Genomic DNA, 24752 nt, shown 5'->3' on the forward strand with positions numbered 1-24752 from the left:
GTTTGTTGCCTTTAAAAACTCTGCAAAGAGAAACTGGTTTTACCACGTAATAATCGGTTGCAAAACTACATATGGCGCAAATTGATTTTGGTGGATCATGTATCAGTTCGTTCAGGTTTATTGAACAGTTTTAAGCGTTCATGTTTGTTTTTAATGATTTAAAGAATGAAATATTTAACGGAATGCGACAAAACAACATATTGTTTGACACAGTCATCACCATTAGGACCATTTAGTAAGTTTAATCCAGTGTAATTACGCATTATAGCAGATGTGATTATGTTGTAGATAAAAGGTCATAACTCGTGTTATCATTTATGTCTTATCATCACGATAGGAAGTTTTACACTTTCGCTTGGTGACGTTTATATCCAGGCAATGACGTATATAATATTGTTTGAAATATATTCTGGATTGACAGATCTGCACAAATTTAACTCAAACGAATCCTACGAACAATTAGGTTATGAAGTCGTTTTATCTAATTTCACACAACAATCCAAAGAGTTGTACCAAAATTCATCATCAAGATAACTGTTTATTGAAAAAAAAAATTGAATAACAGACAAGCTGACTGTAGTCTGAAGAACTATCTGTATGTAGTAGGCGTACCAAAAAGAATTGGCATTATTTACGAAGATTATATTTCTGACTCTTTAACAACATTTGACGAATTTCCCCAAATCAAAGATATTTTGTCGTGGGTTCGAATCCCACCGGAAGCTAGATTTTTTAGATTTTACCTTACTAAATGTTGGAATGCTTGGTGACGGGCTGATTCGGTAATCGGTATGTAATGATTTGTATTGTGTGAGTGTGCTGTGATCGCTGGTCTGCATAAACGCTACAGGGCTGATCCCAGTTGTCAATGTATGATCTTAGAGTAAATGGGTTAGGTTCTTTAAAGTTTTCCAAACAATATGTTATGTTTTTTTCGCTTGGTGTTGAATAATTTACTCACTCATTTACATTATGCAAGCAATTTGTTAAGAGAACTTGGTTGAACTGAAATAGGATCTGTAAAACGAATTTGCGCCATGTGCTTTCCGTACGGTTGTTACGTAGTCAAATATTTTTGTTTTTCAGGATTTTGTATGAAGCAAACGAATGGTTCAATGTCATATTTACTAGCATGGTTGTTTTGCTAATACTTTGCCTTATCAGCCCAAATTATACATAATAAAATTTTTTTTTATAAATTTTACCTTTATGGAGTCAAGTTTAATTTGTAAAAACAACGAAACCAAAAAAAATAGCTGTGTAACGTGGGACGTTGATGAGACCAGTCAAGGGGACCCTAAACTAACCATCTGTGTTAGTAAAGTAGGCTTTAGTTTAACAATATCGGTGAATGATGGCTAAACGCGGTGTAGATGAACGATATATTTCCCAATTTAGCCAACTCTCTCATTTCACTTTTTAGAAAGTCGCAAAGACCCGTAACCAAACCAAGATAAATTATAATATTTTACCCTGACTTGTTAGTCACATTGGTCGTATGAATAAGCTGCTGCTGCACGGCAAATATAGCACTAATTTTTACTCTTCCATCAGTTTTATTAAAAACCAACCGACGTTTCGAGGTCCGATTCCTGACGGCGAAATGACACAACAAGAAACACAACGGTCTTATATATTACAATGACATAGATAGCACATGCACTTTTACATCTCCATACGGACAACAACAATATGATAAAAACTTCAGTTCACTGGTGTAAAAGCCACGGTCACTTTATCGATATTATAGTTCGATATACAAACACATCAAGCGACATTGGCAAAGATTGCGTTCTTGTTCATACAAGCTCACTTCTTAATCTATCTTAAACAATAGTCCTTCTTTTTCGAACACCACGGAATATATGTAACACTAAGTAACGTATAACGGAACATACAGAAACAAATGTTATTGATGAAATGATTTACTTTCACAAACAAATATCGCATTGTTGTATCTCCTATTTCGATGCATCGACGTTGGATGAGACGGTTGTGATCTTTACATCTTTCTCCCAAGCATTGATAATAACTCTGGGTCTTTCTGAATTTTCAACTTCCACAGCTTCATCGCCTTTGTAAGCTGATTCAAACAGAACTACCACATTTGTTGTTTGTCTGCTTGACAACAGTTTAAAGGGAAACAACCTTGTTTTGTAATCAGGGAAAGAACAAATTAAAGCGGCTAAGTTCAATACATAGTTTCCGAAAAAGACGTGACCAAACAAGACCTCAGATATGTAAGTTGTAAAAAAGTCCATTAATATAAGACCGACAGTCGTGATCAAATCTGACACAACGCACACGGCAGCGGTGCTGGCACAACGAACGTACACTGTGTTGACATCTGTTAAATGTGAGAAGTATTTGCAAAAAGGTAAAAGCAGAAGCAGCAACAAGATCAGTTGTGAAATTGAGAAACCGATTGTGCTAATCACAACAAGGGTCAATGCTGTGGGATTAATTACACATATGCCTATGTTTACTTGTTTTATTATGTTGATTACAAGAGCCAGGAGTTGCACAAAAGTAAAGATTGAAATTCCGAATAAAGCAACCAGACTCAATTTTTGAGCCATCCTCCTCCATATTCCTGTGGTGTGCACGGTGTTGTAAACTGAATGTTGTCGAACCCACAGAGACAAGTAGACAAAGAAACGGGAAAAAACAGCGAATGTACGAAATAGGTTTATGATCCATCTGCAAATTGCGATGGAATAAAAAATTCGACTTGATTCAACAATCCTTGTCGTCGTGTGCCCAACCAACATGATGCAAGACAATGTGCACAATCTGTTGTTCAGCTTCAATCCTGGTTGATTTGAAGTGAACTGGTAAACTGCCGATGCTACTGTCAGGTACAAAGTGGTCAGAATCAAAAATCCAAGTAAACTCCATTCTGCAGCTAGCATTGCTGGGCTTGGTGCAGTTGCGTTTTCCACAGTTAAAGAAGTGTTGTTTGTCATGTTTTTATGCATCAGGTAAAATTTACCTCCACCAAAACTTTGTAATCTAAGGTAAAGACAAAACCAATTTATGTTTTAATTAAATATTTACAAACTTACTCACACAGGTTTCCGAATGAACTACGATTAAGATGTAAGATATGAAGCTATTGATGTTGTGGAGTAAAACATTTTTACTAAACTTTTAAAAACATGCAAAATTTCAATCTACGTTTTCATCTTTGACACTTGTTTGAAATCTTAAGCAATGCTACATTCTATTTGCTCTTCGCATTATTGTCTAAAAATCACTTTTTGTTCACAATATTTAAACTCAGTCTTCACCTGAAGTTTCCAAACCTACTGCACACACCGTAAACCGTTCGTTGCCTTTAAAAACTGTGCAAAGAGAAATTGGTTTTACCACGTTATAATCAGTTGAAAAACCACATATGGCGCAAATTGATTTTGGTGGATCATGTATCAGTTCGTTTAGGTTTATTGAACAGTTTTATGTGTTCATGTTTGTTTTTAATGATTTAAAGAATGAAATATTTAACAGAATGCGACAAAACAAAGTATTGTTTGACACAGCCGTGGCTATCACGGTCATTTTGTAAGTTCAATCCAGTATAGTTACGTCATATAACAGGTGTGATCGTGTTGGTGAAGGTTTTCGATAGTCATAACTTGTTTTATTATTTAAATATCATCATTACTTATGAAAGTTTGCAATTTTGTTTGATGACGTTTATATCGAGGCAATGACGTATATGATGGTTTTTGAAATAAATTTTAGATTGACAAATCTGCAAAAATTTAACACAAACAAATCACACGAACTATTAAGTTGTAAAGTCATGTAGTTGCAACAATGCTCATCATCAAGATAACTGTCATTTTTCTTTGTCAGTTGAAGAAAAATGAATGACATACAATCTGACAAGTATAAACTGTATGTAGTAGGCGTACCAAAAAAGAGTTTACATTATTTACTAAAAATATTGCTCCGAATTTTTTACAATATTTAACAAATTTCCCCAATGATCAGATATTTTGTCGTTGGTTCAAGTCCCACCGGAACTCGATTTTTCTGGGTTTTACCATAACAAATGTGGGAATGCTTGCGTGACCGGCTGATTCGGTAATCGGTATATTATGATTCATACTATGTGAGTGTGCTGTGATCTCTAATCTGCATAAACGTTGCTAGGCTGATCCAAGTTGTCAGTGTATTGTCATCTTAGCGTAAATAAGTCAGGTTCATTAAAGTTGTCCAAACAATATGTCATATTTTTTCGCTAGGCGTTGAATAATTTACTAAATCATCTACATTACACAAACAACTATACATAGGATTGTCGAGAGAACTTGGTTGAACTGAAAGATGATCGGTAAACCCGATTTGCGCCATATGTGCTTTCTGTACGGTTGTTACGCAGTCAAATGTTTTTTTTTCTTTTTTAAAGATTTTGTAAGAGGCAAATGAATCGTTTACTGCCATATATGCTAGCATGGTTGTTTTGGTAAAAAGATTGTTTCAAAATATGCAAGAGCATAAATCAGACATATAGGAACCTCTTTATGTCTGATTTATGCAATTCTATATTTTGAAACAATCTGGGGCAAAACTATACCACCTGTGCTAGTAAAGTAGGCTGCGGTGCGACAGTATTGGTGAGTCATAGCTGAACGCGGTGCAGATGAACCCTAGATATTTTTCCAAATTACGCCAAACCTCTTATTTCACTTTCAAGAAAGTCGCAAAGACTCATACCAAATCAAGATAACTTATCACATTTTTCTCTGACTTGTTAGTCAGTTTGGTGGTATAAATCAGCTGCTGCCAGGCTTACTACCAAATTGTCCCTTTCATTAGTTTTATTAAAAACGGCCAACGTTTCGAGGTCCAATCCCTGACGTCTGCATCAAGGAAATGACACATTTACACAACGGTCTTATAAATTACATTGACATAGATAGCACATACACTTTTATATCTCCATATTGACAACAACGATAGAAAAAAACTTCAGTTCACTGGTGTAAAAGCCACGGTCACTTTATCGACATTATATTACGTTGTATAAAATACAACATTCTATCTTAAATAAAAGTCTTTCCTAAACACCACGGATTATTAAACTGTTTTTTTTTAGTTTTTAATGTATTATTTATCGTCACATGAATAAACAATACCCGACAAATCCCATCCATGATTGACAATCGTTGGGTATGAAGCCACACAGAATCAATATCCATGGGTAATAACAAAAGTAACACCAAGTAACGAATAAAGAAACATACAGATTACTTTCACAAACAAATATCGCATTGTTGTATCTCCTATTTCGATGCGTCGACATTGGATGAAACGGTGGTGATCTTTACATCTTTCTCCCAAGCATTGATAATAACTCTTGGTCTTTCTGAGTTTTCAACTTCCACGGCTTCATCGCCTTTGTAAGCTGATTCAAACAGAACCACCACCTTTGTTGTTTGTCTGCTAGACAACAGTTTAAAAGGAAACAGCCTTGTTTTGTAATCAGGGAAAGAACGAATTAAAGCGGCCAAGTTCAGGACATAGTTTAAATAGGCAAAATGACTAAGAAAACTTTCCGAGATGGATGTTGTTACATTTAGCAAAAATGCAGCACCGACAGCCAATAATAAATCTGACACAACGCACACGACAGCTGTGCTGGCACAACGAACGTACACTGCGTTGACATCTGTTAAATGTGCGAAGTATTTGCAAAAAGGTAAAAGCAGAAGCAGCAGCAAGATAAGTTGTGAAATTGAAAAACCTATTGTACTGATTACGAAGAATAACACTGATGTAGGATTATTTTCACATACAATGGTGCTTGCAGGTTTCAATGATTTGAATGTAATAGCCAAACCTAGCACAATAGAAAACGTTGAAATTCCGAATATGGCAACCAGACTCAACCTTCGCGCCAACCTTGTCCATATTTCTGTTGTGTGCACGGTGTTGTAAACTGAATGTTGTCGAACCCACAAAGACAAGTAGACAAAGAAACGAGAAAGTACAACACAAAGACGGAATGGGGTTATGATCCATCTGCAAACCGCTATGGAAAAGAAAATTCGACTTGATTCAACAATTCGTGGCATTGCGCAGAACAGCAGCATAATCGAAGCCAGCGTGCACAATCTGTTGTTCTGCTTCAACCCTGGTTGATTTGATGTAAACTGGTAAACTGCCGATGCTACTGTCAAATACAGAGTGGTCAGAATCAAAAATCCAAGTAAACTCCATTCTGCAGCTAACATTGCTGGACTTGGTGCAGTTGCATTTTGCAGAGAATAAAGAATTTTGTCATATTTGTAAGTAAAGACCGACAGTTCAACGAACTCCTCTCCAAGAAAACTTACTAAAATCTGAGGCAATAGAAGAAAAATAAACTAGTATTAAATTTTCTAAAAAGATAATGTACTCTGGTTACGATTTTTAGTGCAGTTGAAGCAATTTCAACCACTGACTTTTTTAAATCCTTTTAAATTGCACAGACGCGCAAAATCTGCACTTGTGTAAATCTGCATTTTTGTCTTGAACTTCAAACCTGTACAAAATCTGCGGTAACTACGTCTTTTATATTGAATCTTTAAGGTAAAGTGTCTACAAATGCTCATTTTCGTTCACTGTTATTAAAACGCAGTGTTTACCCAAAATTGCCAAACCTTCTGAATTTCAAGCCATCTGCTCACGCGGCATTTAAAACATAACTAAAGTCCGCTAAAAGAGAACAGACTTTACTATGTGTTAATCCAGGGGTGGGCAACATAAGGCCCGCGGGCCGGATCCGGCCCGCGACGGGATTTTGAGCGGCCCGCGGACAGTTTCCGGTCTTACATGATAATGTGACCCGCGGCCACAGTCTGCCGCAATCCCCCATTACTTGCTTACTACGTCAAATTACAGTTGTAACGGACAGTAACGCACCCAATAGCAAAAAAAATTTCCCGCCGTTGTTACCATTGCACCATACGTCCATTGTTACGACATAACTACCAACCTTGTGTGTGTCCTACTTTAACGGTTTCCTTTGTTTCCACACGTATAGCCTAGTTCAGGGGTGGGGAACCTGCGGCCTAAAGGCCACATGCGGCCTTTTAGGGCACTAAGTGCGGCCTTCGATGGCAAAATACATTTTTAAGATGTTGATATAACCGACTGCACCAGGCGCTGAAAAACATAGACAGAAACGTATTTTTGATTTTATTGCAGATTATTTTTTGATTAGTTCCAGGGCAGCGGTTTTCAAACAAGACCCATGGTCCCATAGTGGTACATAAAGCGATTTCCATAGGACTACCAAAAACTCCAGGTTCAGCAATTTCTAGGTTAAATAAATCCTGAATGTTGTAGTGAAGATGAAAATGTAGTGAGGAATTTTAATTAGCTTGGACCGTAAGTCCTACAAACTACGAGGAAATAGCAAAACGACTATTCTGTAAGTCAAAAAGTTTGAACATCACTGTCCTTGGCCTGGGAAATAGTCTATGCGGCCTACACGAGTGTCGATAAATCGTTTGGTAGCCTTTATAAACAAAAAGGTTCCCAACCCTGGTTAGGTGGTCAAAAATCCGTTTTAAATCACTGGATAAATACGCGATTAATGTATCGATTCAGGAATCCGGCCCGCCAAGTACTTCATTTTCCCATATCAGGCCCGCCGAATCGAGAAGTTGCCCGCCCCTGTGTTAATCAGTCGGAAAACCACATATGTCGCATTGGTTTTGTTGGATCTTGTTGCAGTTCATTCAAGTTTATTGAACAGTGTGATACACGCATGTTTGCGGTCAAAAAAATTAGAGAATGAAATATTTAACAGAAAGCGACGAAACCCAACATATTGTTTGACAGCGTGATGAGCATTATACCCTTTTTATGGTTGAATCCAGTATAACTGCCGACCAATGCTGTTTCTCTCCTAAGAGGTAAATTAATTCGGCCCAATGTAATAGTTTTTCAACAACTAACAATTTTATTGCCACTTATAGCTAAATCAGGTCACAATATTTAAACGCTGCATGTTTTTAACTGTATTTTTATAATTTGGTCGGTGAAATGATTTTGCAAGAACATTCAAAACCCATTAAAAGCGTCATACCGAATCAGCCAGTCACCAAGCACTCCCTCATTTGGTAAGGTTTAGGTCACAAAATTACCCTTGGATGGGATTCGAACCCACGACAAAATATCTGTCAATTAAGGAAATTCGTCTGATATTGTCAAGAAGTCGTAACAATAATCTCAGTAAATAATGTAAACGCTGTTTGGTACGCCTACTACATACAGTGTATACTTGTCAGATTGTATGTTATTCGTTTTTTCTTTGTTTGGCAACGTAAAATGGCAGTAATATTAATAAGTAATATTAAAAATAGTTTTGTTACAACTCTTTTGATTGTTGTGTCAAATTTGTCAAAACGACTTTATCACTCAATAGTTCGTAAGATTTGTTTGTGATAAATTTGTGCAGATTTGTCAACCCAGAACTTATTTCAGAAAAATATTATATACGTCATTGCCTGGATATAAACGTCATCAAACAATAGTGCAAACTTTATTACGTAATGATGGGATTTAAATAGTAAAACGAGTTACAGCTATTCAAAACCTTCACCAACAAAGTCACATCTGTTATATGGCGTAATTATACAGGATTGAACTTACTAAAATGGTCCTAATGGTGATGACTGTGTCAAACAATACGTTGTTTTGTCGTTTTCTGTTAAATATTTTATTCTTTAATTTAATGAAAACAAACATGAACGCATAAAACCGTTCAATAAACCTGGATGAACTAAAACATGACCCACCAAAATCAATTTGCGCCATATGTAGTTTTTCAACTGATTATTACGTGGTAAAACCAGTTTCTCTTTACACAGCTTTCAAATGTAACGAACGGTTTACGGTGTGTGCAGTAGATTTAAAACTTCAGGTGAAGACAGGTAACTGTGAACGAGAATAGACATTTGTAGACATAGACAATAAGCGCAAATAGAAAAGATCATTGCCAAAGATTTCAAACAAGTGTTAAACTTTAAGATAAAATCGCAGATGTTAACTTGTTGTAGTTTTTGTGAACAATATTTAGTGCAAAATATTTTACTTTGCAATATCAATCGTTTAAATTGCTTGCATTAAACGGAAAACGTAGTCCAATTGCAAATTTGCGTAAAATTATTTTTAAATATTTAATTAAAACACAAATTAGTTTTGCTTTTGTCTCAGATTTTTAAAGTTTTGTTGGAGGTAATTTGTAAAACTATTTGTTACCGAAAAACATGACAAACAACACTTCTTTAACTGTGGAAAACGCAACTGAACCAAGTCCAGCAATGTTAGCTGCAGAATGGAGTTTACTTGGATTTTTGATTCTGACCATTTTGTACTTGACAGTGGCATCGGCAGTTTACCAGTTTACATCAAATCAACAAGGATTAAAGCTAAACAACAGATTGTGCACATTGTCTTCTACTCTGCTGCTGTCTTGCATAGTGCCACGAATTATTGAATCAACTCGAATTCATATTTCCATCGCAGTTTGCAGATGGATTTTCAACCTATTTGCTTTGATTGCTGTTCTTTCTCGTTTCTTTGTCTACTTGTCTTTGTGGGTTCGACAACATTCAGTTTACAACTCTGTACATACAACAGCAGTATGGACAAGGTTGGCGCGAAGGTTGAGTCTGGTTGCCATGTTCGGAATTTCAATCTTTACTTTTTTGCAACTCCTGGCTGTTGTAATCAACATAATAGAACCAGTAAACGTAGTCGTTTGTGCAATAAATCCCACTACACTGATCCTTATTGTGATCAGCACAGTGGGTTTCTCAATTTCACAACTGATCTTGTTGCTGCTTTTGCTTTTGCCTTTTTGCAAATACTTCTCACATTTAACAGATGTCAACACAGTGTACGTTCGTTGTGCAAGCACTGCTGCCGTGTGCGTTGTGTCAGATTTGATCATAACTGTCGGTCTTCTATTCATGGACTTTTTTGCAGCTTACAAATTTGATATCTTTTTTGGTCACGTTGTTTTCGGAAACTTTGTACTGAACTTGGTCGCTTTAGTTTTTTCTTTCCCTGATTACAAAACAAGGTTGTTTCCTTTCAAACTGTTGTCAAGGAGACAAACAACAAAGGTGGTGGTTCTGTTTGAATCAGCTTACAAAGGCGATGAAGCTGTGGAAGTTGGAAATTCAGAAAGACCCAGAGTTATTATCAATGCTTGGGAGAAAGATGTAAAGATCACAACCGTCTCATCCAATGTCGATGCATCGAAATAGAAGATATAACAATGCGATACTTATTTGTGAAAGTAAATCATCTATTGCTAACCGTTTTCGGATGTTACATGGCTTGTTTTGCATCACATCTGTAAGGTTTTGTCTCAAAGCCGTAAAGTTAACAAGTTTTCTTGTTTTCTTGCTTTTTTAATGTATAGAAAAAATATTAACCTTTTTCTGCATTGTTTAGCTTACGTCTATCAATCCTATTAGTACCCTCCGTTTTGTTGACATGTCGTGTTAAAAATATATCAATGACGAAAAAACAAAACAAAAGTTTTTACACCAGTATAAAGGTGTCTGTGCTTTCGTTTGTGCCAGCATGTACATGTATAAGCGTGTTGTCTCGTTTTTGTAAGTTTCTGTATCATAAAGATGTGTCTGTTATTGTGTCATAAACATGATGGAAAAGTCTTGTATAGAAGGCCGTACATTTGATTGCTTTACAATAAAGCTGCAGGACTAGCAATGACTTGATTGTTACAATACGCGTGGCAGCAACAACTTATACATATACCACTAACATATTTAAACAACAGAAAATTTGTGTGTGATCTAATTAACCTTTATTTCCTCTAGGGCAGTAGTTCTTAAACGTTTCGTTTTTGCGGTCCACTTTCGAGATTTTTTAACACAACGCATGTCGCTATTTTGTTTCCCGACATAAAATCCTCTCACAGAAAAGTGAAATTATTATGGAGATTATAATGATATTTGTGTCAAACTTTAAACCAATGAATCTGTCCCTAATAATTTCACATCATGTATGATTTAGGCTCTTGCATATTTTGAAACAAAGCTTTTACCCAAACAACCATAGTAGCAAATATGGCACTAAACCATTTTGTTGCTTCATACAAAACCTTGGAACAGAAGAAAAGTATTTTACTTTACGCAACAACCGCACGGAAAGCACATATGGCGCAAAGTGATTCTACAGATCATATTTCAGTTCAACTAAGTTCTCTCGACAATTGGTTGTGTAGTTGTTTGTATTTACATTATACAAATGTGTAAATGACAGAATAGATTATTCAACACCAAGCGACAAAACATAACATATTGTTGGGAAAAGCTTTAATGAACCTAACTCCATTTACGCTAAGATGGTCATACATTGACAACTGGGATCAGCCCTGTAGCGTTCATGCAGTTTAGCGTACCAGCACACTCACATAATATAAATCATAATACGCCAGACCTATTAAAGGCGTCTTGCCGAATCAGCTTGCATTTATATTGCATTATAATAGCATGTCGATATTATTTCCACACCACTGCGTTTTGTTTTATTTTGCGTTTAAAATCAATTTTAAAATGTTAGGTGCAAGTAAGTTTCGTCGCAACACTACCTTTCACAACAAAGCAACTGTTTACTAGACAAAGAGCTATATTACGTCACATTCGGTATAGATACGCAACACGCACCTAGTGCGAATAAAAGACCATAGGTCAGGGTGAATTAAGTTCCATGCGCTGGTTTGACTTTTTCTTGTTACGTATAGCAACTTAGGAGATTTACCGAAAACTAGCGGGGATTTTTTGCTAAAATGTCCATTTGCTCTGAATCAGAGTGTTGTTGAAGGCCACACTAAACGGGTTGAAGGCCACACTAAATTTTTGGTACGGCTACTAAAGACAGTTTTTACTCGTTAGATTATCTGTTTTATTTATTTCACAAAGTAAATGAAAGTTATGTAGATAATGGGTTTTGTTACCACTCTTTTGATTGTTGTGTACAATTTGTCAAAACGACTTCATCACTTAACAGTTCCATACTGCTGTTGTGTGTACGGTGTTGTAATCTGAATGTTGTCGAACCCACAAAGACAAGTAGACAAACTTTTTATTTTAAATGAAAATACAAAACTGCATTATTTAAAGTCGCAATTGTGTCTTAAAGTTTAAACCTGATTTGTTTAAAATCTTCTTTAGTCATACACTCTGCATGCGCTTATTGTCAAAACACTTCTCGACAATCATTTAAAGTTGCCAAATCAACTGCACTCACCGTAAACCGTTTGTTGTATTTAAAAACTGTGAAAGAAGAAACAGACTTCACTACGTACTATCAGTTATAAAACCACATATGGTGCAAATTTGTTTTAACGGATCATGTTTCAGTTCATTCAGGTTTAACATTTTTATGTGTTTTGTTTGTTTATGTTGGATTAAACAATAATATATTTAACAGCAAGCGTTAAAACAACGTATTATTTGTCGCAGCCATTTTTTGTGAGTTCAATCCAGTCAAATTATGCAATATAGCAGATGTGAACATGTTGTTGGTTGCTAATTATGTTAGAACATTTTCCGACTGAAATGCAATTACTGCTTCATCAGTAAAGTTGCATGTTTTTGTACTTTATTATTAAGGTTGTCAAATTATTTCCCACAGAATATAACGTGGATATGTTTAAAATATTGAAACAAAACTGGTTGACTCATGACGCTGACGTCCTATGCGTACAAATAAATGATAATCACTCATTTATAACAGTTTACATGCATATAAACGGTAAAACTGTTGCTGCAGAAACAACACATCTTTATTTAAAATCTATATCATGAAAAACACTTTTGCCATTCCAACTTTATTTGATCTGTTTGTTAAGCTCCAAACTGGGCCAATGTTCTTCAATTAATCGCAACTCTCAGATTAGCCTTCGTTCCATAGAACTTAATCGTTTTTTCCTTGAAAGGAGTCCATACTATCAAGAATCCCAAAGGCTGATCCCGAGTACAATGTGGATATAGCCGGTACGAGCCTAAAACAAGAATCTTTATTAGTGTATTTAAACATTTCATAAAATCAATTCGTGAACAATGTAGCGTATTAATATAACTTTGCAACCTCTCATAATATCTCCTTAATAGATTCACGAAGCAAAGTTTCGGACTCGTTGAAGTTAAAGGTTTCTCGACTTTTTTAACCCACTGTCCAACGTTATACTACTTTTTTAGAGGTATTTATGCATAAAGTAGTTATCTGTATTGCACGAACTAGTTCCTATCTTCAACATACGAAACATCAAAAAAAAATTTAGGAGATGCCAGATTAAGAAATTGCAAAAAAGTTTTAATAGGATCCTATCTAAAAAATTGCAAACTTTCTATCCATGGATACTCTTACAAGTTTGGTAGCATTTATTTTCAGGCTAACTTCTGTTAGCTATCGTATATAGAGCAAATTTATTTTGCTGATGCAAACATCTTTAATGTCCGAAATACTGTATATTATTACTTTGTATTGCTGTTGCAGAGAAACATACGTGAACTGTGGATTATCAAATAAAGTGTGTAACTTTTAACAAATGCTTAAGAAACGTTTAAGAATTACTGCTCTTAACCTACCCTCTCATATAATGCAGAAAATATATAAAGCGAGGCATGTAGACAACATCTTGATTTCTTAACACTGCATCAACAATCTGTTCAACAGCCTCGTCAGTTTTCACCATTGGAACGAAACTGACAGAAAACACATTGCGTTAAAATATTCTTATTTTTGATATTTAAGCAATGCGACACATGAAACTGCTTCTTATGATATAGTAAATCTAAAACCCGTTGTTGTGTACTAAACAGCCGTTCAAAAGTCATACAGTTTTGTTTTCAAAGTGAATCATAATTATATGCGACGTACTTGCAAGTACAATGTACCGTTTACAAACTAAATTAGGTGTAACGGTTGCCTTAAACAACAACTGTATTATAAACTGTGACTTCATTAAGACCTTTGTGACGTCACTGTTGAGAGTTTTCAATTAAAAACAAGTTTATTCTACTTACGGGGTTCCTACGCCTTTGAACATTCCAGTGTCTATGTAATAGGGACAGACCAGGGTGGTTTTAATCCCTGTTTTGTTGCTGTGTTTTAGTTCCATGTACAGGGCATCAGTTAATCCAACGGCTGCAAATTTGCTGCGAAATATAATGTTTTTTTTGTGGCCTTCTTGGGTTATCATTTTCATGCTTTGTGAAGGTGATTTTTCGTGCACAAGCCTACATTGTAGTTAATTTGAATCGGTTGCATGTTTTCAATTTACACTTTAGTACCAAATCTTGACCTTACAATGTAAATTTGGCTTTTGTTTGGACATTTCCACCATGGACTGAAAATAAATGAATAAAGTTTGTATCCGAAATCTTTAAATGTTAAACAATCGTTTTTTGATCGTATACAACGTAACATGGTTTAACATCAGGCTTGTTTTTTTCAACCGGAAGACATTCATAAAAAAGGAGTTCGATTTTTTTATCAGGTGTTATATTTTACAGTTTGAAAAATTATCATAACTGTTACAAATATTTTACAAGCTTAGGCTATTTTATGGTTAAACGGTTTTTCATTATTATGCAGGTTTTAATAAACCCCATTGCTTAGTCATGGAATAGCAAGCTTTCTATCTCAATGACGAAAGTGACAAACCTTGCTGAGTAATCACATTGTCCAGGTAACCCGAAAATACCGGCCCCACTGGCTATTGTGACCACGTGTCCATAATTTCTTTCAATCATTCCCGGAAGAAACGCCTTTAAAGTCTGAAGCAAAGTTTTGTGGGTACATCTAATTAGCTTTTCGATAAATACGTTCAACTTAGACTTGAAACAGGCAATGGTAAGATACAACTTCCCAACTGCTACCAAATTGTGCAAGAATTCGATTCACTCTACTAATATAGGAACAAAGTTTACAGTAGGTAGCATTTCAAATGAAAATCATAAGGCAAAAGCATTAGATCAAAACAGGAAAGGGATAACTATTCACTTGCATAAATCGCAAATATATTAAGGTGTTGTTTGCATAATCTTACCCAAAAATGAGAGATCGCGTTTACTTCCATTGTTTTCAAAATGAGTTCGTCGCGACATTCGAGAAGTTTCTTTCCAGTAACAATTCCCGCGTTGTTAATAAGAATATCAACACGCCCAACCTCATCTTGTACCTTCAAACAAACTAATTTATTTTTACAAACCCAAAATTCCAATTAAATTAGTATTTTTATTATATTTGTTGCGGAGATAAGATCACTTAAATCGAAAAATACCATCACTAATTTTATCGTTAGCCTCATTTCGCACCCTGTAATGTAATTACCACCACATTTCGAACTTTGTGTAGGAGAAGTTATTGACAAAAAAGTTGTTTTTTCTCTTTTACAAACCTTTTCGGCTAGTTCGTAAACCCTGTGACGATCTGTGATGTCACACTTGTACGGGTGCCACTGCCGTCAGTCGAAACGTCCCAACCCACAACTGAACAACCAAGCTTGGCAAACTCGATACTTAGCTTTTGACCTGCGTTTGAAAAGGTAAATTTGAGGCTCGTGAAACAAAAACTGTTCGTTGTAAAGCAGTGGTTCTTAACCGTTTTTCCTTGCTGCACCCCTTTCAAATCACCAACCAATTTTCGCACCCCCTTTCAAATCACTAACTAATTTTCGCTCCCGCTTCTATAATTGCTTAAATAGAATAGACCTAACCAACCTTAAGGATTCAGCATCCCCGCACCCCCTAGGAACAGTTCTCGCACCCCTTGGGGGTGCGTGCACCCCAGGTTAAGAACCCCTGTTGTAAAGCAACCGGTTTGACAACGGAATAAACAATGGGCAAAGGCGAATTTTTCGGGCCAAAGAGCAATTTGAACAACGTTTATGATATTTTGAATTTCAGTTAAAACAAAACTGCCCGAGACCTTTTGTAAAGTGAATTTATTTTATTGCAGATTTTACAATAATCGCAGTTGTCATCCGAAGCCTAAAGTGTCCCACTTCTTTCTGCAAGCATGTCATAATAAAAGTAGATCCCCCACGCAAGTCATAAACTAACCAAGTTACGTTTTAAAAAATGTTAGTGTTCAATCTTTTTTATGTTTGATAGTGACAGTCTTTCCGGGACTCCTGTCGTGGGTTCGAATCCCACCGCAGGCTAGATTTTTCTAGCCTACGCCTTGCCATATGGTGGTGAATGCTTGGTGACCGGCTGATTCGGTATAGCGCCTTCAATGGGCCTGGCGTACTGTGATTTACATATGAGTGTGCCGTGATCGCTGGTCTGCATAGACGCTTCAGGGCTGATCCCAGTTATGAATTTATGTTCATCTTTATTGGTTGGTAAAACAATTTTTGGAAACACTGCTCTTACCCAATCCGCTTCCAGCCCCAGTAATAAGAACAATTTTCCCGCTAACATCTTTTTTTGGTGGTGGAACAAAAAAGCGAAAGATGGACACCATCCAGTAATACAAAGCCCAGAATAATCCCGAAAACAATCGCATCACTGTCCATTCTGCCATTATGTTTCGCCTTCAAGTCAAATCTGTCCGTTTTGTATTTTGAAACAAGTTTAAATATAGTCGTTATCAACCGATAGTACAAATTCTCTAATGGCAAAGGTCTACCCTAAAAAACAACAAAACCTGTCAATAGCGAAATAGGAAACGCCCAAAAGTAGGGCTTCACTCAAATAGCACCATTTGTATAGGTGCGGTACTGCATTTCTAACTCCAAAGGCCTTCTATGACTGCACTGTGTTTATGTACTCAATACGGCACTATAGCGTAAGGGCTTATCTTCGTTTTGACTAATTACTTCCTACCATACAAGTATTCATTCATGAGTGTTTGCTAAATGCGCTATAAAGTTACACTGTTTTCTGTTGCCCGTGGGTCTTATTATACTTAAATGGGCGGGTTTAGTGCGCACAGGGTCTGAATAAGTGCCGTTACCAGCTGGCTACTATAACTGGGTCCATAATGCTAGTTAAAGTTACACAATTTTCTGTAAAATACAAATAGTAACCTAGCCTCCAGCACGGCCGTCAACGTGTACTGTCCACTATTAGCCTATAAACAAGCGTCTGTAGCAGCTGTACAACTAAGTTTGCTAAGTCTGTAATTTGAAACCATTTTGAAACAAAACGTCTTTTCCGATCAGTTTCAGTACCGTTTACAACAGAGTAGGCATCGTTATACAACTGTCAGGATATAGAAGCAAAAGCTTGAATCCTCTGGCCTTACGACTGCATGTATAGGTTGTGCATCTTTACGCTAGGTAGATTATAGCACTTTTTCTGTCATATTCTGTGTGAAGGATTGTGTGTGATTGTGATAGTTAATGATTAAAACGCTGTATTGATTTTTGCTCAGTGTGTCCACTGTAAGTTATGCCAGCATACAAGGCCTTGCTAGGAACTTTACCGGTCTTTTGACTTTGTTCTTAAGTTCTTGAAAAGGTTTGCAGACACTTGTTTGTTCTACGCAATTTGACATTAGGATGCTGATTGAAACCATAAAATTATGTTTCTAAAGTTAAGCCTGTTTTCCTGTCACGATGTTCAATCTATTGGATACGAAATGGTTTCAAGGTCAAAACATCTTTCTCAAGGTCAAAATTCGACCATTTTTACATGTTGACAAAGGTATAACATTTGATCCATGACAAAGGATAGACGCTATTTTTTTTCAAAATTTTCTAATATCGAGTTATGATGCTGAAAATTGTATGCTGCTTTTCCATAAACTGTGCCTTGCTTTGCTTGACTGATTCGATTGTATTTGCATTTGTGGCCTCAGATTAGCAGAGTGCCAGACGAAATTCAATTTGTTTAAGTGAACAACTGTTGCTGTAATACAGGTCCTACCAAGGCCCCATAGAACATCACGATAAAAAGAAAAAAAGGAATCAAGAAAGTCACGTTTCTGGAAGTGTAAACATGATTGAAATAGTTTTACTCAGGCAAACATTACACCGCTTTAACTTAGTTGATCACATTAAAAAACAAAAAAGGCAAAGTACCTTAAAACGCCGAAACATGCATGCATAAAAATCTGGAACGAAGCATACACTTCACAACATCATGTACATAACATTGAAACAACAAAAAAAGAAAATGGAACAACTTTGCCAAAAACGATTTGCCACAATAGTCTTGCCTTCTGAAATTGGCCCTTTACAATTACGCTTTTATTTGTTAACAGTGACGCTGCAATGCGAAATAGAATGCTTAGTCGACTCTTCCGCGGAAAGTGTCCATACTTGCCATAGTACCACTGGCGTTCCCCGTTAGAAAGGCGGTTTTTGCAGGCATCAATCTGATAAAAGATTTTTAATTTAATAAAATGAGTTTTAGCCTTGGTTGTTTTGTACCCACCCTTTCAGGTAGTAAAGAAAGTATACGATTCTTGGCATCAATAACATTGTTTTGTTTCTTAACACGGCGTCGACAATCTGGTTAACTGCGTCATCAGATTTAATCATTGGAAGCAACCTAAAAACGTTTGTAAAAATACAATTTAGATGTAAAAGCGTCAAGCAGATAAATGATAAGCTGCAGACAGTGCACTGTTTCGACCTATAACGTCACATTTGAAAAACATGTGTTTTGCATTTGCAAAAAAAAGTTCAATTTATATTATATTTAGGTATTTTGAAACAGTTTTCGACAAAAGTAAATGAAACTGATAAACTAGGGCTGATGGCAAATATGACGTCACGGACATGTATGTGACGTCATCCTCTGACGTCAAACAGACCAAAGTTGTAAGGCACTTAACTATTGGTCCAAAAGTTTAGTAACGCACATGATTTCACTAAACACAACGTTGGTTACGTCACGGCTATGACGTCAATAAACATTAATTTTGTGACGCCACGCATATGACGTCACTAAAACTTACGGTGTTTCGACGCCCTTGAACATTCCAGTGTCGATGTAGTAGGGGCAAACTACAGTGGTCTTCACTCCTGTGCTTTTGCTGTATTCCAGTTCGCAATACAAAGCTTCAGTCAGACCCACTGCCGCGAATTTGCTGCAACATTTAATATAAACCTGAACAACTTGTTTAACAGGAAAGTGTAATGTATTACATTGCGAGGGTTTGTAAGTCTCATGTTTAGGAAAGGCATTTCAGAGAGTAATCTCGGTTACACGCTTCGTGTATTGTATTAAAAAAACATATGAACAGTTCCTAAAAACAACCTTTAAATTTGCTTTGTTGAATTTAAAAATTGCACAATTTTAGTCAAGTCAAAGTCAAAATTTTATTGGCATTTTCACTTTATCCTCACAGTTCTATTGTTGAACGGTTAAGTAAACAGCAAGGACGTCGAAAAAACGAAAGGTTATCGAGTCAAGTGTCCTTTTTTATTTCCTTTACCACACATCCTAGAATAAGGATTATTATTGGCAGGGCTCATAAATGCACAGAGCTATGGTCATTGGACAAACACGCCACCCCATCGCGAATGTTTGACCAGGAGAAGTCTATAAAGGTTAATGTTTAACCCTGAAAGATAACAACCTATTACTGCGCGGTTAGGGGAAATAGATACAGCATTCCAGGCAAAGATACACAATTCTTAGCATTGGCATGCATGTAACGTTTAATTTAATATTTTTAAAATATTGCAATATTTTACAAGCGATTACAGGAAATACCCTGTTTATACAATGTTTGGTTGTGATGTAGCCTCAGCTGTTTGGTCGTGGTTGTTAAAAAATATGACTTTTGTTGGATAAGACTGGCCTTTAAAACTCGATTTTTATGGGTAAAACAATATTTTTCGGAGGATTGGCAAACCGGGTGCTAGTAGAAGAACTTCTTTTAGACCACACAAAAATAAGTAGAAGCGTTGTTTTTAGCAAAACACCCTATGCCTCTCGTGAAAACAGCTTCAAGGTGACTTATAAGTTGTTGGCTGTTTAATGTTGGGCCCCCTAAAGCATGTTTGGCTAAACGCCAACGTGCGAATCAGCTAAGTCCTAAACATCAGCTAAGACCACGATTCACCAAACACATACCTTGCAGCATAGTCACATTGTCCTGGCATCCCGAACAATCCAGCACCACTGGCTACTGTAACGACGTGACCGCTATCCCTGTCAATCATCCCGGGAAGAAATGCTTTAAGGGTCTGCATTGTGAAGAAAACAATCGTGCATTAATGTATGGAGCACGATTTGGGTCATGCCTGGTGAATGTACAAAACCTAACTTATTATATTACTTTAAAAGGATGGAAATTATACGGTGTATCAGTGGAAGTGTGGAAGTCAAACCTATAATGTCACACTAACAAAATGGTACAACGGTATTGATTAGCATAAACAGTAGTTTCCAAAAAGAAATCAAAATATTCCTTCGTCTTATAAGAGCGTTGATGCATTTATTGAAAAGTATATGTTTAACAATCAAAAAAAATATGTGTTTAAAGCGACTTTCAAGAATTGTAAACAAATATTGCAAAATTTGTTACCCAGAAATGTGCTATCGTATTAACTTCCATCGTTTTAATTATCATCTCATCACGGCAATCCAAAAACTTTTTGCCAGTGACGATTCCTGCGTTGTTAATCAAAATATCCACACATCCAACGTCTTCTTGGACCTACACACATTTTTTCATTGTGAAAGTCAATCTCAAATCAACACTGTGTAAGGTTGGTAAAAGGCATTGTATCAAATCAAGTCAGTCAGTCAAGATATTTTCGTTTGGCAAGGTGTGAGATTAGAAGTCTTGCCCGCGATGGGACTCGAACCCACGGCAGGAAGCTACCCGTGACAAGCGATGCTCTTTCTTCAAATCAAACTGCGGTATACTTTGTCTACAATCGCGTCCATGGATACAAACTTTAATTTATTGCTTTTCAATGTTGTTTCTGTTTTTGCCGCTTGTCAAAGTAAAATTTAATCCGATTTGGACAATAAAATGTAAAATAAGTTTTAGAACCACTACCCTAAAAATTTACAGTAAGCTCAAAAACTATTGTTTTCAATCTTACCTTTTCGGCTACTTCGTACACCCGATGACGATCTGTGATGTCACACTTGTACGGGTGCCATTGTGAGGTCATTCTTTCGTCACTCATGAGTGAGCCCGTCTTTGATAGGCCATCTGTAGAAATGTCCCAACCCACCACTGAACAACCAAGCTTGGCGAATTCGATACTTAACTTCTGGCCTGTGAATAAAACAGCAAGCACTCTTCAAGGACTTCAGAAGCTATTGCATGAACAGGTCTTGTTATTTTGGTTTCAGGTATTTGTAAGGGTTTATGTATGTAACCAATCGACCAAACAGGACCAGTAGCCGATTGGGAAAGTTTGAAAAAAGTTGTTGACAGTTTTTGACATGAAACATTTTTAAACGTAATACTTATATATATATACTTGTAACTTTTGCGCAAAATTAAAATGAAATGTTTAAAAATAAATAATACGCGACCAAAAATATCCACAGCGAGGAATAACATAAAATCCTTCATAAGTTTTCAATCTAGTTTAAATGATTTAAGACAGGCTTTAAATAAAAGTCTATGTTAAAATGTTAAAAATCCAGTTTTACCTATGCCACTTCCAGCGCCGGTAATAAGCACAATCTTTCCGCTGACATCTTTTCTCGGCGGTGGTACAAAAAATTGAAAGATCGCAACAACCCAGTAAACCATTGCCCAAAACATTCCCGTGAAAAAACTGACAACAGTGAATTCACCCATTTTTACAGCTTAACCGGCAAAACACGAAAGCACTGTAAAATGAATTGCCAGATTATGAAGCAATATAACATGTAAGATATAGACGGTGTTGGACAAATACTTGTTGAAAACAAATTCACAATCCCTCTATTCTAAGTGGAAAATGGCCATTATGACAACAGCGATTGTTAAAGCCGTCTGCCATGAAAGTTATGCACAAAAAGACCATAGTTAAAGGCGGGGCCGAAATTAATACTCGAACCAGGCCCGAACCGGAATCGTTTTTGAGAAGCCCATTTAGACCCGAAAGTTGGATTGACACGTCTATAATCAGGGTTGCCATCGACATGAAACCAAAAATAAGGACAACCGAAAAATTAACTTTTCATACAAAACGAAACAAACGTTTTTGAACAAATATTTGCATGTATACGAGCCATGACATATCATATGCAATATTTGGACCAGAAACAATCTGTTCCAGCAACTACTTGTTTATAAAGAATACTTCGTGCATCTCATGACAGCTCAGGTCTAGGTTTACTTTTACTTATAGCAGGGATTTGACTGTCATTTCACTAAGTTTGTTCCTTGTAATTGTTGAAAATAAGACAAAATAAGGACGCAAGTCAAAAAGAAGGACATTTCTTAGAAATAAGGACAATAAACGTTTCTAAGACATAACCCTTCAAAATAAGGACAAATCTTAAAAATAAGGACGGTATGGCAACCCTGCCTATAATGAAGAAGATATAGGTCTGCGGCGTACATAATTGACAATAGCTTACACAAGACATTTAGGGTCTTGGCTATTAGGTTTAGTCTAGCAATTAGCTATTGTACAAGGAAAATTATGTTTAAAAACAAATACGAACACAAATTGTGAAGTCAGACCCGAATTACGCCCGTCTGTTACAGAAACCTAAGCCCGAACCCGGCCCGACTTGCAACTCTGCTACATACAAGCTCTAGTTTTTTACACACTAAACTGTTTCAGCTCGGTGCAACTATCTGGCAGAATTTCGACATCATTCAGATTTACTTATTCAGCGAAAACCAAGGAGCAAAGAGCACTTCGCAGAACGAGACTTCTAAAGTTTGCTTTTCCACGTGGCTTATTTGTTTAGGTCGGGTCCTGACGTCAGACGCCGGTAAAATTCTACAAAACAGCAATGTTTGTAATACAGGCTTCACATTTTCATCGTTAAATCGATTTTCGTGGCTTTTCCGAGAACGTTTTTGTTTTCGATGAAATAGTAAATCTACTTGTAAATAAAACCACTAAAAATGCAGTTAATTTGTGCCTGTGCCACATGCAACACAATTAAAACAGAAAAAAGGCCAAAAATGCTTTCTTTAGTTTTTAAGTGATGCACTAAAAATTGATAATATTTCACCAGTGTCCATAAACTGACATTACAACACGGCTTAGTTGCAAATCTTATTAAATTTCAGCTAACTTAGCACGTAGCAAGGTTACGACAGCAAGCAGTTGCGCAGGCTTACATCATATACGTAGCATGCCGCTTTCAACCATGACTCATCAAAAAACTTTTTTGCAATTCACGCATTCGTCAGAAACAAACCGACTACAGCACTTTTGCTGCACTAATATAAAATCACTGGCTATGCTCTGCTGTACTTTACTTTCACAAACTTAATAAAGCTTTTGCCTGTTGAAAGTAGCTATACGCGCCGCATTTCTGCATACTGAGGTGGTGATGTGAAACTGAACGATAGCCCACTGTTTCGTTTTGTCTGGCTACGTCAATGCATCGAAAACAAAGCGGAAATAAGTGACACGACATTAAGAAAAAAGTAATTCGCTACCAGCAGGCCTAAGAGCTGATTATAAAATGCGGCATTTGACTACTGCAACCGACAGACGCCAATTAATAGTTGCTTTCAATACAAAAGTTTTCACCACCAGGCTGTCAATACCACAAGAACCGAAAACAGCGTTCCCCTAAAGTTGTTTTCAACAGTAAACATCACAATACGACACTTAAAACCAAGCGGACTGAGCCAGGCGCAAGAGGTTACGTTGTGCCAGCTCTACGATGCTCGTACGATGGCCTGTGGCTGGGCAGCGAGCCGCAGTGTGTGTGTAAGCGTATGTGCGTGTATGTGTGAGCGGTGAAGACAAGAACGTCTCGATTGAAGCGAAACCGGCAGCAAAACACCGCAAAAATTTTCTTCGAAAGTGTTTAACGCTAAATATATCACCACGCATATATGATAATATCTTTATGATACAATCTGCAAATAACAGTTAAATCTAAATCTCTAACATTAAAATAGGCATTTTTGCCATTCAATCAATCAAAAATTCAACCTGTTATGTAGATCAGTGGTCGTCAACCTATGGGTCGCGACCCCAAGTGGGGTCGCCTAAACTTTTTCTGGGGTCGCAATAAGTCGCTTGATTTATTGCATTTCAAAATTGATTACAGAAAATAAAACTAATATTATGTTCCTTTAGATCGCAACTTTTGCTCTTGAATTGTGGTACAGCTTGCTACCTCATGTTGCAATTAAGTCGTGGTAGTGAAAAAACACAAAATGCCTTTATCGCGGAACAATGGGTTTGGACAACGTGTATTATGACTTAACACTTCAAGTTTGTATTATTTAAGGTGACACCAGAACGAGTGAATAGTTACTTATGTAACGTACCCAACTATGTCAAATTTTTCAAATCCCGTTTTCAACCACGTGGCTGTGTTATAAGCAGGATTTAGTGCAACGAGTGTATTATAAACGAAACATCGTAATCGATTGGAAGTGGAGCATGACATGCGGTTAAGCAAAACTTGTGGGCAGTATACAGGCGCAACCATCTCCCTAACAGTGCAAACTAAGTTAAATGTTGAACAATTTGGCAAGTTTGTGTTCCGAAAATTGGGTTTAAGTCTGAAATGAAACGCCCTAAAAACTTTTTTCATAACACTTTTGTATAGCCATTTTTTCGGAATACTTTTGTATCGCCAGATTTGTTTGTAATT

General features: G+C 36.6%; 2 protein-coding genes and 1 pseudogene across 3 annotated transcripts; 1 reads left to right on the forward strand and 2 right to left on the reverse strand.

Annotated features, from left to right (window-relative positions):
- The first annotated feature begins 9228 nt into the window (after positions 1 to 9228).
- LOC145233341 (uncharacterized) lies at positions 9229 to 10694 on the forward strand. Its single transcript, XM_080098055.1, has one exon. The coding sequence runs from the start codon at positions 9267 to 9269 to the stop codon at positions 10269 to 10271; it is 1005 nt and encodes a 334-aa protein (XP_079954181.1). The 5' UTR covers positions 9229 to 9266; the 3' UTR covers positions 10272 to 10694.
- Positions 10695 to 12630: 1936 nt separating this feature from the next.
- Positions 12631 to 16668, reverse strand: LOC145233042 (epidermal retinol dehydrogenase 2-like; annotated as a pseudogene). The gene is made up of 7 exons (XR_013861002.1): positions 16419 to 16668; positions 15440 to 15572; positions 15089 to 15220; positions 14704 to 14816; positions 14064 to 14195; positions 13626 to 13742; positions 12631 to 13039 (listed from the first exon to the last, which is right to left on the reverse strand). The product of XR_013861002.1 is annotated as an epidermal retinol dehydrogenase 2-like (transcript).
- Positions 16669 to 17805: 1137 nt separating this feature from the next.
- LOC145234082 (epidermal retinol dehydrogenase 2-like) lies at positions 17806 to 23985 on the reverse strand. The gene is made up of 7 exons (XM_080098861.1): positions 21618 to 23985; positions 21056 to 21234; positions 20530 to 20661; positions 20076 to 20188; positions 18952 to 19083; positions 18426 to 18542; positions 17806 to 18366 (listed from the first exon to the last, which is right to left on the reverse strand). The coding sequence occupies exons 1-7, from the start codon at positions 21766 to 21768 to the stop codon at positions 18279 to 18281; spliced, it is 912 nt and encodes a 303-aa protein (XP_079954987.1). The 5' UTR covers positions 21769 to 23985; the 3' UTR covers positions 17806 to 18278.
- Between the last annotated feature and the right edge of the window lie 767 nt (positions 23986 to 24752).

The sequence above is a fragment of the Phallusia mammillata genome, chromosome 6 (assembly GCF_965637545.1).
Source record: "Phallusia mammillata chromosome 6, kaPhaMamm4.hap1.1, whole genome shotgun sequence".
In the NCBI taxonomy this organism is placed as follows: domain Eukaryota; kingdom Metazoa; phylum Chordata; class Ascidiacea; order Phlebobranchia; family Ascidiidae; genus Phallusia; species Phallusia mammillata.